Source organism: Hordeum vulgare, chromosome 1H (assembly GCF_904849725.1).
Source record: "Hordeum vulgare subsp. vulgare chromosome 1H, MorexV3_pseudomolecules_assembly, whole genome shotgun sequence".
NCBI classification, from domain to species: domain Eukaryota; kingdom Viridiplantae; phylum Streptophyta; class Magnoliopsida; order Poales; family Poaceae; genus Hordeum; species Hordeum vulgare.
In genome coordinates, this window is record NC_058518.1 from 345535502 (window position 1) to 345554821 (window position 19320).

Consider the following 19320-nt stretch of genomic DNA (forward strand, 5'->3'; position numbering starts at 1 on the left):
TTCGCCGAGTTGTGCTAGTTCCAGTCGATCAGGTTCTGACTGCTGATTGTTAGCTATAGGTGCGAAGCTAGCTAGCTAGCCAGGATAAAATCCATCCAGCTGCTAGCTTGGCTGCTTAGGTTTGTGACGCTGAGTATCCATCCACCAGCTTGAGTGCTTGCTTGTTCTTTGTGGCTGCGGCGTACGAGATCGTCTCGACGGAAAGTACTCGTCGAGTCGGTCCTATATCCAACATACGACGCTTAGACTAATAACGGACTAATCACGTTTTAGTGACGGTTCGCTAATGACGGTTTAGATTTAGTCGGTTCGTAACAGTGAGCACACACTGAGGAGAAAAGTCGTCGGCACAAGCATCATGGATGACGCATCGATCTTTTATATATTCCACACCCCACACTAACCACCTCAACCTATGATCGATCTATCCATCCCTGGTAAAGAATCCGAGAGAACTTTCAGGCACACCCACGGGAGAAAGAGAATGGCCAACAGGGGAGGAGACGAGGTGAAGCTGCTGGGCATGTGGGCGAGCCCGTTCGTGGTCAGGGCACAGCTCGCGCTCCGCCTCAAGGGCGTGAACTACGAGTACGTCGAGGAGGAGCTCGCCAACAAGAGCGACCTCTTCCTCCGCTCCAACCCGGTACACAAGACGGTTCCCGTGCTCATCCACGACGGCAAGCCCATCTGCGAGTCCCAGGTCATCCTGCAGTACATCGACGAGGCCTTCGCCGGCGTCGGCCCGTCCCTCCTCCCCGCCGACCCCTACGAGCGCGCCGTCGCGCGCTTCTGGGCCGCCTACGTCGAAGACAAGCTGCTGCCGCCGTGGAGGAAGGTGTTCAGGGTGACGACCGACGAGGAGAGGGCGGAGTGGACGAGGCAGACGGTGGCGGCGGTGGACACGCTGGAGGAAGGCCTGAGGCAGTGCTCCGAGGGGAAGGGGTTCTTCGGCGGCGACTGCGTCGGGTACGTCGACGTCCTGCTCGGCAGTATGGTGCCGTGGGTGCGCGCCACCGAGAAGCTCTCTGGTGACAGGTTGTTCGACGCCGGCAAGGCCCCGCTGCTGGCGGCATGGATGGAGCGTTTTAGCGAGCTCGACGCCGCCAAGGCGGTCTTCCAGGACGTCGACAGGGTGGTCGAGTACGCCGGGGCAATACAGGCCCGGCTTTCCGCCGCGGCTGCACCTGCAAGCACCCAATAAAGCGCGGCATGGCGCGACATGGTGGGTGGCTGATATGAGTAGTCAAGTGTGGAATTAAAATGGCCGCGTTTCTGAGGAACGCATCACACCACATGCAAGCATGTAAATGTAAAAGCAGTTTAAAAACTCGTATGGTCGTCGTGAGTCCGCGGCAGCTCCACTTATTTTCCTATGGACATTTACATTTGTGTCCTTGGTGTGTCACTGCCGCACTACTAGTGCGGTTGGTCTTTTGTTCTCGAGGTTGCTCAAATTTGCCATTGAAAGCTTATGTTTTTACTCCCACTGGTCCTTATTAGTCTGTATATTAATTTTGTTAAAGTTAAAGTATCTCTACTTTAATCAAATTTGTATAATAAAAAAATAAGCATTCACAATGCTAATTAATATTGTTTGATTCATATAAAATATAGTTTCATTGTACATATATTTGGTATTGTAAACGTTGATATATTTTAATATAAATTTGGTTAAACTTTATAAAGTTTGACTTGATATAAATCTAATATACGGAGTAAAAGACCGAAAGGGAGAATGATTTTGTTACGCGGTCATGAAAAGGCCTTTGATAATTTCCTTGCTTCAAAATTATTGTTTAAGATAATGAGCTTAGTTAATCATATTGCTTAAAACTCCCGTTCCAATTGACATTCCTCCTGTCATCCGAGTGCTACATGGTCCAAATTCATCAACCCAAGCCCGATTATCACGTGAGATGAGGTGGTTACAATGGTGAACATCTTCATGTTGATCATATCTACTATATGACTCATGTTTGACCTTTCGGTCTCTTGTGTTCCGAGGCCATGTGTGTACATGCTAGGCTTGTCAAGTTTAACCCGAGTGTTCCGGATGTACAAAACTGGCTTGCACCCGTTGTATGCGAACGTAGAGTCTATCACACCCGATCATCACGTGGTGCTTCGAAACGACAAACTTTTGCAACGTTGCACATTTGGGGAGAACATAATTTTATCTTGAAATTTTAGTAAGGGTCACCTTATAATGCTACCGTCATCCTAAGCAAAATAAGATGCATGAAAGGATTAACATCACATGCAAATCATAAGTGACATGATATGGCCATGAACTTGTGCTTTTGATCTCCATCTCCAAAGCATCGGCATTATCTCCATGGTCACCAGCATAACACCATGATCTTCATCATCATGATCTCCATCATCGTGTTGCCTTCAGGGTTATCACGCCAACCATGCCTGTACCACTATTGTTACTGTTTAGCGATAAAGTAAAGCATTACATAACGCTTAATGATTGGCACGCATGTCATAAAATAATTAAAGTCAGCCCTATGGATCTTGTCGGTTGCCGTATGCATCGACATGCAAGTCGATAATAACTATTACAAAACATGATCATCTCATACATCAAATATATTTCATCATGTCTTTGGCCGTATCATATCACAACATACCCTGCAAAAACAAGTTAGATGTCCTCTAATTTTTTTTGCATGTTTTACGTGGCTGCTATGGGTATCTAGCAAGAACGATACTTACCTACGCAAAGCCACAACAGTGATATGCAAGTTGCTACTTAACCTTCTACAAGGACCGCCTTTGTCGAATCCGATTCAACTAAGGTGGGAGGGACACACACCCTCGAGCCATCTTATGCAACAAAGTTACATGCCAGTCCATGGAACCGGTCTCTCATACATGGACGAGTAAAGTTGGTCCGGGTCGCTTCATCCCAAAATACCGTTGAATCAAGAGAAGACTAAGGAAGGAAGCAATCTGAATATCAACACCCACAAACTCCTTTGTGTTCTACTCGTGATGTCATCTACGCATAGACCTAGCTCATGATGCCACTGTTGTGGGATGTTACATGGGAAAAAAAATCTTATGCTTCACCAAGATCAATCTAGGAGATGACCATCTACGAGAGGATAGATTGCATCTACATACCCTTGTAGATCGCTAATCGAAACCGTTAAATAAAGTGGTTGATGTAGAGGAACGTCTTCGCGATCCAATCACGATCCGTCCCGTGAACTCCCGATCAAGCGCCAAATGGACGACACCTCCGCGTTCAGCACACGTACAGCTCGATGACGCCTTTTCCTCCCCGATCCAGTGAGCGAAGGTGAAGTAGAGGTTGAGTACTCCGGTAGCACGACGACATGGTGGCGGTGGTGGTGGTGCAATTTCAGCACGGTTTCGCCAAGCGTTGTCGCGATCGCTATGGTGGAGAATTACTACGAAAGAGATAGGTTGGGCACCGCCAAGCAATTGTGTGTTGGCTACCTCCCTCTCCCTCTCTATTTATAGGAGGAAGGGGTAGGTAGGCCACAGCCTTGGCACCTCCTCCAAGGAGGGTGGGTCAGCCGAACTAGGGAGGAGTCCACCTCCCACAAGGGAAGTCGATACCCTAGGGAGGACTCCTCCTCCACCAAGGTAGATCCTCCGACCTACCCTTGGGCACATGGGCCCTCCTCGGGTCGGTCGCCCAGCCCACCAAGGGCTGGTGCGACCCCTCTTAGTCCCATGTGGCCCCTCCGGGTGGGTGGGCCCCTTTCGGTGGACCCCCAAGAACCCTTTCGGCACTCCTGGTACAATACCGAAAAACCCGAAACTATGCCGGAATCCGAATACCACTTTTCTATATATAAATATTTACCTCTGGACCATTCCAGAGCTCCTTGTGACGTCTGGGATCTCATCCGGGACTCCTAACAACCTTCGATCACCAACCCAATAACTCAACTATATCTATATCGTCACTGAACGTCAAGTGTGTAGACCATGCGGGTTCGAGAACTATGCACACATGACCGAGACACCTCTATGGTCAATAACCAATAGCGGGACCTGGATGCCCATATTGATTCCCACACATTCTACGAAGATCTTTATCGGTCGAACCTCGATGTCAAGGATTCAGTTAATCCCATACGCAATTTTCTTTGTTCATCAGTATGTTACTTGCCCCAGATTTGATCGTTGATATCTCCATACCTAGTTCAATCTCGTTACCGGCAAGTTTCTTTACTCATTACATAATAAAAGATCCCATGGCTAACTATTTAGTCACATTTCTTGCAAGCTCATTGTGATGTTGCATTACCGAGTGGGCCCTGAGATACCTCTCCGCCACACGGAGTAACAAATCCCAATCTTGATCATTGCCAACTCAACATACACCCTCGGAGATACCTGTAGCACATCTTTATAATCACCCAGTTACGTTGCGACGTTTGATACACACAAGGTACTCCTCCGGTGTCAGTGAGTTGCATGATCTTGTGGTCATAGGAACAGATACTTGACATGCAGAAAACAATAGCAATAAAATGACACGATTATATGCTACATTCATAGTTTGGGTCTTGTCCATCACATCATTCTCCTAATGATGTGATCCCGTTATCAGATGACAACTCATGTCTATGGCCAGGAAACCTTGACCATCTTTGATGAACGAGCTAGTCCATTAGAGGCTCACTACACAGTGTTGTCTATTTACCCACACATGTATTTGAGTTTCCAATCAATATAATTCTAGCATAGATAATAAACGATTATCATGAACAAGGAAATATAATAACCACTTTATTATTGCCTCTAGGGCATATTCCAACATGTCCATCAATACTAGTAATTCAATTTTACATTTCTCATAACATGATATTGTTGATAAAGCCAACAACATAGGGATATCTCTTGGTAGTACACACAAAGAAATAGGAAATCTGTTAATGAACTCTTGGATCTAGAAACTCATAGAGCCCTAGACATAGTCCGGAATTTACCAACAGTAAGACCACTGTATGATTCAGATATTAACAACTTATGTATTACAAATTTACAAAGTATGTGCGAGTACCTCATCCCTAGGTCCGGAAGGGACGATGATGATGAGGAGGAGGAGGAGATGGTTCCGCAGGGGTATATGGCTCCTTCGAAACATTTGGGTGGATCTGTCTCACTGCAAGGCAACGATACTGAAGAGTCGATGTAGGATAAACCTAAACGCTCTTCGAAGAGGAAAATTTATCCTACATCGGCAGTCTGCAGAAGTGCACGAGTTAAAACAAAAGAAAAAAATCATGATGATAAATGAAAGGCATCTTTTGGAACAGCATAGTCTTGTAGACTTGGCTAAACAGAGGTTCCTGTCGGAAACATCCGTAGAACATAACTTAGATTTTATGGCTTTATTAGATATGGGTAGAGATAACTTCAGTCCATAGTTTTTAAGGAATGTTTCACGGGGGTTGATTTTGATTGGCATTCCCTACCACCAAGGGGTAGATCCGAAGGGATACTCCTGGGGGTCAAATGTGAAACTTTAGAAGTTCTCAATCTGGAATATGGTGATTTTACCCTCAAACTTCGAGTGCGGTTGAAAGTGGACGGCTTTAGATGGGCGCTAGTGGCATTTTATGGAGCAGCTCAATAGGAGCTAAAAACTGAGTTTGTATCAGATCTTGTGAGGATTTGTGGAAATTAAGGGCTGCCTATTTTAGTTGGGGGAGACTTCAATATCATGTGAAGGCAAGAAAAATAATAATGATAATTTTTATGCTAGGTGGTCATACATGTTCAACATGATTATTGAAAATCTTAACCTAAGGGAAATTGATCTTACTGGTTGAAAATTTACATGGGTGAATGCACTACCCACTCTGACATATGAGAAGTTGGATCGAGTGCTCACTAGTGTGAACTGTGGACTAGCAACAAAATTTCCTCTTGTAACGGTACAGGCTCTGCAAAGAGAAGTTTCTTGCCATACTCCATAGCTTGTCGACTCAGGAGAGTCGACACATATGGGCAACATAAATGTCTTCTCTCTCGAATTAGGATGGTTTGAGAGAGGGGGTTTCTGGACTTAATAGCTATTGACTGGGCTAAAGAGACTGGAGGGATTTCTAGTATGGGTAGATGGCAAAACAAATGAGGCATTTGCACCATTTCTTGACGGGCTGGACCAAAAATCAAAGTGGGTTATACATAGTGGAAAAAAGACTTATTCAGCTTATCAACGAGCTAGAGTTGAAAGATGAAACATATGTTCTCAATAGTGCTGATGAGAGTATTAATTGTGAGGCCAAGGAGAAGCTTCGTACATTACTTAGAGAGGAAGAGATTAAGTGGGCACTAAGAGCTAAGGTGTCTATGGTCGTCCAAGGTGATGATAACACACAATTTTTTCACATGATAGCAAATGGGAAGCGCAGAAATAAGAACATAATTCAGCTTGAACAAGATGACGATACAATAGTAGGGCATGGAATCCTGAAATTGTACATTTCTGACTATTATAAAAAGCTTTTTGGATTCCACGAAGTTAACTTTGTCTTGGCATATGAACGTGCAATAGAGGACATTCCTCAACTTAATGATGAAGAGAATGAGGTGCTATCATCTCCGTTTACTGAAAAAGAGGTATTTGAAGCAATAATGCAAATGAAGCATAACAAGGCTGCAAGACTAGATGGGTTCCCAGCAGAGTTCTATAAGAGGTGTTGGCACATTATCAAGAAGGATCTTATGCCTATGTTCCATCACTTATTTGATGGTCAACTATAGTTTTTCACTTAAAATTTGGCACTATCACTTTGTTTCCAAAGAAGGAAGGGGCTATACGGATTGACAAATTCAGACCAATTTGTTTGCTTAATGAGAGCATTAAATTTTTTACAAAACTTGCAATGAATAGGTTGACGCAGATAGTCCATTCGGTTGTACGACATACTCAAAAGGCCTTCATGCCAGGTAGACACATCCTAGAAGGGGTGGTGGTCCTATATGAAAGGATTCATGAAATCCATTCCAAGAAAGTAGATGGACTAATCCTGAAGGTAGATTTAAAAAAAAGCATATGATAAAGTCAAATGGTCTTTTCTCCAACAAGCCTTGCGAATGAAGGGATTCAATGAAGCCTCGACGAAATAGGTGGATTCCTACATTCATAAAGGGAGTGTTGGGATAAAAATGAATGATGACATGGGTCATTTTTCAAACTTATAAAGGATTAAGGCAGGGTGATTCCATGTCCCCTATCTGATTCAACATAGTGGCCAATATGTTGACAATTCTTATAGGATGAGCTAAAGAGAACGCTGTAATAAGGGGACTAGTTCCAAATCTTGTGTATGGAGGGGTGTCCATCTTACAATATGCGGACGATGTGATCATTTTCATGGAACATGACCTCGCCAATGCTAGAGACATGAAGTTGGCGCGTTGTCTCTTTGAACAGTATCAAGACTCAAGATAAATTAAAAAATTGTTATGTTTTGAGAAAGCCAAAGAATAACAAGAGGCATACAGACAACTATTCGGTTGCTTCATCATCACATACTAACTAATAAGGAATGGAAATGCATAGAAGATCGGTTTGGAAAAGAATAAGCCGTTGGAAGGGCAAACTTATGTGTTATGGTGGTTGGCTAGTGGTAATTAACTCAATGTTTATTAGCCTATCGATGTTTCTATTATCTTTCTTTGAGGTACCAGTAGGGGTATGGAAAAGACTTGACTTCTATCGATCTAGATCTTTCTGGCAAAGTGATGAGAGTAAGACGAAATATAGACTTGCCAAGTGGGACATGATGTGTAGACCCAAAGATCATGGTGGGTTAGGGATTGAAAACCTACAAGTTAAGAATATATGTCTATTGAGCAAATGGCTTTACAGATTGTCTATGGAGACGGAAGGCAAGTGGGTACGGATTTTGCGTAATAAGTACCGACAAACTAATTTTTTGCTCAAGTTACAGTGAAACATTCCGAATCACCTTTCTGGAAAGGCTTATTGAGGGCAAAAGAAGCTTTTTTCCACAATGTGAAGTTTTGCGTTGGAAATGGTAACACGACCAGGTTTTGGGAAGAGACGTGGCTAGAAGAGACGCCCCTGGCTACACAATATTCGACATTATATAACATTGTAGAACGTGAAGAGGCTTATGTTGCTACAATTATGCACACGATACTTCTTAATATTCAATTTAGGAGATCTCTCGTAGGAGAGCGATGGAATGCATGGCTCCATTTGGTAAGAAGGTTCATGGGTGTTCAACTTTCAGACCAACTAGACACAATTCGATGGAAATTAACTACAAGCGGTGGTTTTTCCGTAAAATCAATTTATTTGCACCTTATTAATGTTGGACTACTACCTACTTCTACACACATTTGGAAAATAAAAGTACCACTTAAGATTCAGACCTTTATGTGTTTTTTCATAAAGGAGTGACATCAACGAAAGATAACTTGATTAAACGAAGATGGGTGGGTAACTCTACACGTTGTTTTTGCGATCACAATGAAACTATCAAACACCTCTTTCTCGAACGTCCATTAGCTCAACTACTATGATGTACTATTCATATAGCTTTTAATATAAATCCTCTAGTGAGTATGAACATGTTGTTTGGGACGTGGTTGAATAGAGTGGATGTTAACACAGCTAAGCACATACAGATAGGAATATGCGCAATGCTATGGGCTATATTAAACTGCAGGAATGATATAATTTTTAACAGGAAGAACTTCAAAAATTTCTTGGAGGTCATCTATAGAGTTTCTATGTGGATCCATACCTGATCGTCACTCACGCCTGCGAAGTCCGGGGAGCTTTTGGTTACTGGGTGCAACCGGTAGGAGACGGCAGCATGGGTTATCTTAAACCGACATGGATGATGGTAAATTAATAGGCTAAGTGTTTAATCATCGTAGCCAGCTATGATATGGCCAGATGTGGCATGTACATTTCTTTGTTTTTCGTTGTTATTTTAAACTATTTCTGGATCTTGCACTTTTGTAGAACTTTTTATAAATAAAATGATTGCATGCATCGTCATGATGCAGAGGCCAGATATGATCCTGCTCCCTTTCTTAGAACTAGCGCTTTCTCTAATTTTCTACCACAAGCCCTTCGATGAGTCGTTCCCCTCGGCGGCTGCTATTCAGAATCCAATGGAGAGAGAAAGAGAGAGGATTTGTTCCTGTCTCATTTCTTTTTTTCTTTTTTCTTCCTTTTCTTTAGAATGAGGGAGGGAGAGGGAGGAGAGAGAGATATTTTCTTTCTTATTGGTGTGTTCTACATGTGTGACTCGGCTTATGAGAGAGATGGTATGTTTTCTTTCCTTTCTTCTCTCCGGTGAGGTCCCAAGTGTAAGCGGCACAACACATCTGACAGTTATCACGATATTTTAAGCCAAATAATGATCGATAACCGGATGGAACTGATACTGGACGACAAAAGCATGGTAGCAAATTGATTTTCCGAAGGTAAAACTAGTCTTGAAAGCCAATGGAAAATCTAACTAAAAGTGTGACATAATCAATGGAAAATATAAGTAAACATATTATATTTAGTAATAGAAGATAATATTTCTGAAAAAATTCATATAATTTAGTGATCGCGAGTGAGCACGAGAAAATGTTATCCTGCGAGTAGATTCAACGAAGAATGTTAGAGCATCTACAACCAGACTTCCCATACCCGTCTCAAATTTTCGGGCACGTTGTCCACTTAGTGCCCGTCACAGAAATATGAACCAAACGGATCCCTCATACCCGTCTTACTAGCGCCGAAAATCCTAGATATGGCATAGAAAAAATGACCTTACAGGCATGGACACCCGACGCTATCAATATGGAGCCACCATTAAAAAATAGTGGTGGCATTCGATCCCACACCGAAAGTAATTGGAACACCTATGGCATCGGATTATGTTGTACGCCGGCATTATGATCTGTATCTATGGCGTCCACATTATTTCAATATGACAAGTACTGAAAAACATTCCACACATTGTACATTCTAAGCACGCGAGTACTTTTTTGTAAGCATTGGAAAATCGCTACCACGACAACGAGAACCATCAACTTTCGCATGGCAGAATAAGGTAACAACTAACGACAATTCAAAGACATTTAAGATAGCTATCTAACATCGTAGATAGTGCTTAAACAATTAGTTAAGATAGCTAGTCGAGTTTTAAAATACAATAACACAGAACCACACACACATGTAGTTTGTCGAGCTAGTAGTATTGTAGAACCAACAACATAGGTAGCTGACACTGTCCTATTACATATCGACATAAGAATCATTAACGTATTTCTTCGACGGATCCATGAGAGCCAGTGGACCATCAGCATCAAGCATCTGCTTTCGAAGGCGAGCTTTTATCTCCTCCGGGTCGGTAAGTGCGTCACCGTTGAAAACCCTCGCATGGTCGATAACATCCTTGTTGAGGATGGTAGAAAACTTCACCTAGATGCGGGTGAAGTCATCTCTACTATTTCTCGGGCTAATTTCCTCCATTTTCTTCCCTCATGCGATGACGTCCGAGTTCTTTATAAGGCGTTCTCCTTTCCTTTTGTACTCATCCATGTGGTAGACGATGTAGTAGCCGTCTATATCATTGTTTTCCGAGTGCTGCATACAACAAAAGGTAGTTTTGTGGTCGAAGCGTACCGCTTTAAGTTTGTCAAACTTCCAATATCCCGCTCTGATCACTCCTTAACGTCTGGTATACTCAAAAACTGCTTCATCGAGGGCCTTCTTGATGCCTCTGTAGTCTTTTTTCACTTTCCTCGTCGAATCCAAGAAATAAGTTTCGGCAAACTTCAGGGTAACAACGATGAGGACACAATTTTCTCTATGTAAAAAGTTGATTTAATGGTTTTAGTTGGAAGCATGTATAACAAGATTGTACGAAATAAGTATACAATCAAGCTAGAAAAAATGACTTAATTTGGATAGTAGGGCACATGAAGGCAGTCTTTGTCCATGTTGGCAATCATGAAGTCTATCAAATACTTCTGCATAGCTTGTCGGCGCTCAGGCTTATTGGCTTGGTCTCGTGGGTCCGCTACCGCGACATCCTTATTGAGCTCACATTTGACAGTGTAGGAAGTATTGATTGCCCATAGTCAAACTAGAACTAAGCTTCATTAGACGGAACAGGAACATGTTGAAGACATCTTCGAACGACACATATAATCATGCAGGGAAATTTTCACACAAACCAAGATTTGGCTGCACCATGAGTAAAAAAACCGAGCAAAATCCGTCTCCACAAGGGAATGCATACTTCTCCCTACATAGAGATGTGTCATGCATAATCCTGAATTCTGTCTCAAGAAGATTTCCGAGCTCCTTTGGAAGGATGAGTTCACCTGGGGAATGGTAATTCCGCCATGCAACGATAAGCCGTACTTGTTTACTCTTCTAAACCGGTTGGTTGGCATTGCTCTTCGGGTTATTACCTGGTCGTTTTCTCTTCTTACGTGTTGGCTTAGGCTGGCTGTGTGGCAATGCATTTGTGACCGTCACATTGAGTGTGTTTGGACTCAGCAATGCTCCCATGTGTGGTGGCACCTGTGTGTCTGGTGGCATGAGGTCCTCATTCAACACACTATTCTGGCAAGGAACAACACGTTCCTGTTGACCATGCAGAGGCATAGAGAATTCTTCGATGGGACCGACATACATCGGTCCATCAAGATTGTACATGCCGGCAGCTGATTTCTGATATAATTCTTCGTCAATCAGGAATTATCGATTGACAAGTAGATTTTGCTCACCGCCCAAATAACCACCATTGACATAGTCCTGATGATTGTTCAAATGCCCACCATTGACATGGCCCTCACCAACGACATCCCCAACATTGACATGGTCCTCACCATCGACAACCACATTGTCATTGTCCTCACCGACATGCACATTGTCACTATTCTCACCGACATGCCCATAGTCATTGTTACGAACTTCTAGTTGAATATGACCCAAAGGAGATGGTCCTCGTCCACATGTGTTTTCATTGTTCATTTGCTATGAGTTTGGGGAGATTTGGATGTTTCCTAGCCGAATTTGATTCTTCGGCCACTTCATTGGCCAACCTAAACATCATGCAAGGATCAACTGGCTATCCGCACCAAGAGGTCGTATATGAGGAGACATATCTTCAAAAGCCCTTACAACAAGAGCGGATCAACTTTGAAGACCCCCTAAGGCATCGACGCTTCATGCATCATGGTATCGTTGGGGAGAATGACCGACCCAATTGCAACTTTAACCAGGTCACCACGCACATAAGCTAAGAGATTGCATGGAGTGTCTTCCATAAGATCGTTGAGAGCATCCATTGGAGAGGGGTTACCAATGAAAGAGACATATAGGGTACTATCCTTTGGTGAAGTTTGGATGACAATGTTTCTTAATTCGTCGTTCTTGATCCAATTCTTCACGCTATCAATTATTGAAGGCAGCGTGTCATGGGCATTGTATTGGCTTTGAATCTTGATATGTTCTTCGATGTTGGATGTGGTTGTGGCTGTGGCATCCAGTACTTGCTGTTCAATGCTCCGCTTGTTGGCTCTCATTCTATGTCGTTGCATATCGCGGTCTTCAGGATAATTATAGACCCATTTAGCACCGCATTCAGCGTCATTCACACGGCCACCCGCCAGCGGTGCTAACGGCTCCTTGCCAAGGGTAATGTTGATCGACTGGTTAAGAGGATTGTTCCACCTTGCCGACGACCCTTGCGAGCTCTCAGGTTCTGCATCTAACTTGTCAGTTCTTCTTCTAGTTTTCTTGTTTGGTTATCCATGGTAAATTTCCCCGCCTTATGATCATAATGGTACCTCCCCCTAACAAAGTTAAATTCAAGGGGGTCCTTGAATTGCATGAAGTGGTTTGGGAAGTCCTTTGATGCAAGTTCAACGTACTGCTTGTCCCATACGATCCACGGATGTCAAGAGTGTGGTTACTTAATGTTCTTTATCACATTTCCTTGCCCCATGATGACTGGGTTATCACTGAGTTCTCCTGATTTTGCATCTCAAAAATGTTCCAATCATCTAAACAAATGGTAGGCCACTTTTGCTGGATCTCGAATATATCTATGTCGGATTTCGTTGCAATCTCTTTTCTTGCTGCAGATTTCCGAGAACTCAAATTCTTCAAGAACTTATGGATTGCATGGTTGTTTACCTGATTCTTTGCATACGATAGGTTGTCATACTCATCACGAATCTTGAATCTTGCATGCACCCTTCTTATGAGGAGTTCTCGCATATTAGCTTTTTCCATATCCCTTAAACTTGTCTCGTAGATGGAGCAAATTTCTCGAAGGATGACACCTAGGGTGTTGCCGTAGTGAGCAGCGGCTTTCCACGGACTAACAGGCTCATCGGTCATCTTAACTCGCGTGACAACATGAATGTCGGTGCCGATAGCATTTCACCTCCGAGGTTTCCGCTGCTTCTTGGATTTTGAAACATGCTCGTTCACCTTCATCTCGTCCTGAGGAGAATACTCGTTAGTATCCTCTTCGTCCGTGTCCTTACTAGGATTACCCTCCACACAAGAACCACTTGCGTAGCTACTGCCTCCTATATAGAAGTCATGTGGATTAACCCCCTCATAATCTTCCTGGCCCCACACATCCATAAATGCATCTTCACCGCTTGCTGAATGTGTTGAAGAATAGCCGGCCATGTTGTTCGTTCGATTGCACATCTACAAAAACAAATAGGACATATATTTATTAATTCATATACGAAATACAAAAATTTGGCATGACCTTTGCTGAAAATAAGACATGTCGGTTGCGACTAATTTTACGAAATAGAAATTGATCAACGTTTCGCCAAAACATTGGCAACCCTATGCATTCCCTCTAAACAATACACAATCAACTACATTTCCATCGGAACAAAATTTCAATCACATTCCCTCAAATACATCTCCAAAACAATTTAAAATGTTACAATTACAACTAATTAACTCTAAAATGATTTGTAACAATTCTAACCCATATGTGTATGAACTTTTAAAAAAGGAATCTCGTTCACTTGCCAATGGAATCAAGGTATTAGCAGTAACGGGCAGGTGGACGACTCCGGGGGAGGTTGGGAGGGCGACGACGAAGGTGGTGGCGGCGGCGCAAGGAGCGGAGGTTGTGAGCTCGCGAAATGAAAGTTTTGTTGTGAACATTTCCCCTCAAATTGAGAAGACAAAGGAGAAAGTAGCCATGGCATTGGTGACGTTACCAACATCATAGCTATGTTAGCTATGGCGCTGGTGACCTCAGCAATGCCATAGCTATTTTCGTTTCCAAATTACGTCTAATTCAACTTTCGAAGGTCAAAGAGATGTAGAATAATAAAATGCGGTTCACACAAAAATGTTAAAAGGGATGGATAAGGTCACATACGCAAGATTATTACATTAATATTAGAATACAATCGAATGTTGTCGAGTTAACAATAAATAAATGATAAACAAAAAATCAACTACGCCGTCGTTTCTCTTGTTTGTGCGGGTGCTCTCAATGGAAGTTTTTTTTGTGTGTGGGGACTTCCAATGAAAGTTTTTGCATCCGAAATGCTTCTCGGTTTTTTCTTACACTTCTCCTTTGAAATAATGTTATCTTCTTCTTGATAGATGCCATTTTGGTCATAGTCATCTCGATCTTCTTTCTTCGACAGTTCTTTACCATTGCATTATTTCTTCCGTCGAGGTGCTTTTTATGTTTTGAAGTATTCTTCACACCTCCTTCTAGCTTGTCATCATGTATCATTCCTTCGACTTTAGCATCCTTCTCTTTCTCATCATGATTTATCCACCTTGTGTAACGAGGCATAAAATTATATTTCAACAAGTGCATCTCCACACGACGAGTAGAAGGGTCAATCAAAACAATGTTTCCGCACTTTTTACATGGACATATATTTTTGTTTCCCCTTCCCAAAACATTTAAGCATATAACTAGACACATGCATTTGCTACAAAATTGAAATCGAAAATATATTGAACATTACATACCTAGAGGACTAAACACACAACAAATAATCGTTGATATAGCCTAGCTGTCAATGGATCGGAGAAAGAGGCCGCCGATCTATTTGTATACACACAAATATGACATTGTCGTCAAGATATCTCCTATTATTAACCAGGGCTAGCTAGCTATATATAAAGAGATGCAAATACTTATGACGTTTTACCTTTAGGTACACCACCACAATATTTGCGGAACCCATAAAATATACCTATGATATGCGACACAAGCTGCACGACACAAGTATAATCCATAGTACCGTCGTAGAAACCTTAGCCACGCCTAAAATAATTTCCGCAAGGAGAGAGCGATAAAGTCCTCATACAAGTGTTGTTCGGTCAAATTTGAACGCATCACTATGTGTGTAGCAATAACATATAAATTTAGCCAATGCCAATATTATTTGAAAATATTAGTACTGGCGAGGAACTTGGCGCGCCACCAACAAGAGTTGTGACTAAGCATTTCTCCGTTAGCGTCTCAAACGCATGGATTGACCGACACCCTCATATCCATCTCAAATATGAGAACGATAATATGAGGGCTCACGGACATGTTCGGACAATCCGCCACGTAGGACACGACTATACCTGACCATGGGCAGCCTGGCCCGAACGGACAGACCCGACCCGGCCCAAAAATTCTTGGCCGGGTCGGGCCGAATCGTCCCGTCGGGCCCGGCTCGGGCCTGAAAATCGAGCCCCACAGTCGAGCCGGGTCGAGCTCGGGCTTGAGCAAAACTATATTTTAGCTGCAATCGAGTCGGTCCGGTCACGCCGTGTCGGGTTTTTCGGGTTCAGGCCTGATTTATTAGGCCCGACGATCAGGGAGCGGGTAGGGCTTGGGCCTAGGTTTTCAACCGCGTTTTTTTGCCAGCCCAACATACGGCTAGGTGACACGAACTCACACGGAATTTTTTTTTTCTATATTTTTCTTTCTTTCTATTAATCACGTGCAAGTGATCGAACATATGAGAAAAAAATATGAAAAATACGGCTGCATAAATGAAAAAGTAGAGGCTCAAAACGAATACACTCGGTCAATGACCGGACACGTCCGCAAACGTTCGAGGGATCACATTTGCAAAGTCCGGTTATAGATGCTCGTAGGCCGCATGTTGCAAAAGTCTCGTCCGTTGCCGATTCAGCGAATGTTATACTTTTGATGACTCCGAAGGCCGGCCCATAGGCCGGGCAAATGGGGCGCACGCCCTGGGCCCCGGTATCCAGGGGCCCCAGCCCCGGTATTGGTGCTACATGTATATTTTTGATCTTATGGACCAAGCTGCGGACCCCTTCTATCTCTAAAAAATTGCAGTTCGCACATGTCTTTAATCCGCAGACTGGTTCACAGGGTGCTTGGATACATTTTATGTTGGGAAACGTCGCATGGGAAACAAAAAATTTCCTACGCGCACAAAGACCTGTCATGGTGATGTCCATCTACGAGAGGGGATTTCCGATCTACCTACCCTTGTAGATCGCACAGCAGGAAGCGTTAAGAAACGCGGTTCATGTAGTGGAACGTCCTCACGTCCCTCGATCCGCCCCGCAAACCGTGCCACGAACCGTCCTGCGATCTGTCCCATGATCCGCTCCGATCTAGTCCCGAACGGACGGCACCTCCGCGTTCAACACACGTACAACTCGACGATGATCTCGGCCTTCTTGATCCAGCAAGAGAGACGGAGAGGTAGATGAGTTCTTCGGCAGAGTGACGGCGCTCCGGAGGTTGGTGGTGATCTATCTCAGTAGGGCTTCGCCCGAGCTCCGTAGAAATACGATCTAGAGGAAAAACCGTGGAGGTATGTGGTCGGGCTGCCGTGGCAAAGTTGTGTCTCAAAAACCCTCAATATCTCTAGTATATATAGGAGGGAGGGAGGGGAGGAGGCAGCCTCAAACCCTCAAGGTCTGGCCGAAATTGGAGGTGGAGGAGTCCTACTCCAATCCTACTTGGACTAGGATTCCACCTTCCCACTTGGAAACTCTTTCCACCTTGTGTTTTTCCTTCTCAAACCTTTTGGGCCTTAGTGGGAACTTATTCCAGCCCACTAGGGGCTGGTTTATCTCTTCCCATAGCCCATAAGACCCCTTGGGGCGTGACACCCCTCCCGATGGTCCCGGGCACCCCTCCCGGCACTCCCGGTACACTATCGATGAGCCCGAAACTTTTCCGGTGACCAAAACAGGATCTCCTATATATCAATCTTTACCTCCCGACCATTCCGGAGCTCCTCATGATGTCCTGGATCTCATCCGGGACTCCCAACAACTTTTGGTTACCAACACCTATCACTCAAATACGCTTAAAACATCATCAAACCATAAGTGTGCAGACCCTGCGGGTTCGAGAACTATGTAGACATGACCCGAGAGACTCCTCGGTCAATATCCAATAGCGGGACCTGGATGCCCATAATGGATCCTACATATTCTCCGAAGATCTTATCGGTTGAACCTCAGTGTCAAGGATTCATATAATCCCGTATGTCATTCCCTTTGTCCTTCGGTATGTTACTTGCCCAAGATTTGATCGTCAGTATCCGCATACCTATTTCAATCTCGTTTACCGGCAAGTCTCTTTACTCATTCCGTAATACAAGATCCCGTGACTTACATATACTTATCAGAAATTCTATAGTGCTCCCACTCACTTCTTTGGAAATACAAGTTTCTCATAAACCTTGTATAAACCCAAAAGCTTTGATCAACTCATCAAAGCATGTATTCCAACTCCGAGATGCTTGCACCAGTCCATAGAAGGATTGCTTGAGCTTGCATACTTGTGAGCACCTTAGGATCGACAAAACTTTCCGGTTGTATCACATACAACCTTTCCGTCGAGGAAACCAATGTTTTGACATCCGATGTGCAATATTTCATAAATAATGCAGCAACTGCTAACATAATTCCAACAGACCTTTAGCATCGCTATGAGTGAGAAAGTCTCATCATAGTCAACTCTTTGAACTTGTCGGAAAACATCCTTGCGATAAGTCGAGATTTTCTTAATGGTGACGTTTCACCATCATCGTCTGTCTTCCTTATAAAGATCCATCTTTACTTAATAGTCCTACGACCATCAAGTACTTTTTCCAAAGTCTATACTTTGTTTTCATACATGGATTCTCTCTCGGATTTTATGGCCTCCAGCCATTTGTCGGAATCCGGGGCCACCATTGCTTCTCCATAACTCATAGGTTCATTGTTGTTTCAACAACATGACCTCCAAGACAGGGTACCGTACTACTCTATAGTAATACGCGACCTTGTCGACCTACGAAGTTTGTAGTAACTTGATCCGACGCTTAATGATCACCATCATCAGCTTTCACTTCAATTGGTGTAGGCGCCACACGAACAACTTCCCGCGCCCTGCCACACACTGGTTGAAGTGATGGTTCAATAACCTCATCAAGTTTTACCACCCTCCCACTCTATTCTTTCGAGGGAAACCTTTCCTCGAGAAAGGACCCGTTTCTAGAAACAAACACTTTGCTTACGGATCTGAGATAGGAGATGTATCCAACTGTTTTGGATATCCTATGAAGATGCATTTATCCGCTTTGGGTTCGAGCTTATCAGACTGAAACTTTTTCACATAAGCATCGCAACCCCAAACTTTCAAGAAATGACAACTTAGGTTTTTCTAAACCTCACTCCATACTGTGTCATCTCAACGGAATTACGCGGTGCCCTATTTACAGTGAATGTGGTTGTCTCTAATGCATAACCCATAAATGATAGTGGTAACTCCATAAGAGACATCATAGCATGCACCATATCAAATAGGTCGTGGCTATGACGTTCGGACACACCATCACACTATGGTGTTCTCGGTGGCATGAATTGTGAAACAACTTCCACATTGTCTTAACTGTGTACCAAAACTCGCAACTCAGATATTCATCTCTATGATCATATCGTAGACAGTTTATCCTCTTGTTACGGTAAACTTCACTCTAGAACTGAATTGAACTTTTTCAATATTGCAGACTTGTGATTCATTAAGCAAATAATTCTGTGTCTACTCAAATCGTCATTGAAGTAAAAACATAACGATATCCACTGCGTGCCTCAACACTCATTGGACTGCATACATCAAAATGTATTACTTCCAACAAGTTACTTTCTTGTCTCATCTCAATGAAAACAAGGCCTTGATCATGTGGTATGATTTGCATGTCTCAAGTGATTCAAAATCAAGTGAGTATAAAGATCCATCAACATGGAGTTTTCTTCATGCAATTTTACACCAACATGACTCAAGCGGCAGTGCCACA

General features: G+C 43.3%; 1 protein-coding gene across 1 annotated transcript; it reads left to right on the plus strand.

The window, feature by feature from the left end:
- Positions 1 to 352: 352 nt before the first annotated feature.
- Positions 353 to 1486, plus strand: LOC123435331 (probable glutathione S-transferase GSTU6). Its single transcript, XM_045115564.1, has one exon. The coding sequence runs from the start codon at positions 416 to 418 to the stop codon at positions 1199 to 1201; it is 786 nt and encodes a 261-aa protein (XP_044971499.1). The 5' UTR covers positions 353 to 415; the 3' UTR covers positions 1202 to 1486.
- The last annotated feature ends 17834 nt before the right edge of the window (positions 1487 to 19320 follow it).

Excerpts from the sequence above, each read along its gene's own strand:
- LOC123435331 (XM_045115564.1), top strand. The coding sequence starts at position 416 with ATGATCGATCTATCCATCCCTGGTAAAGAATCCGAGAGAACTTTCAGG.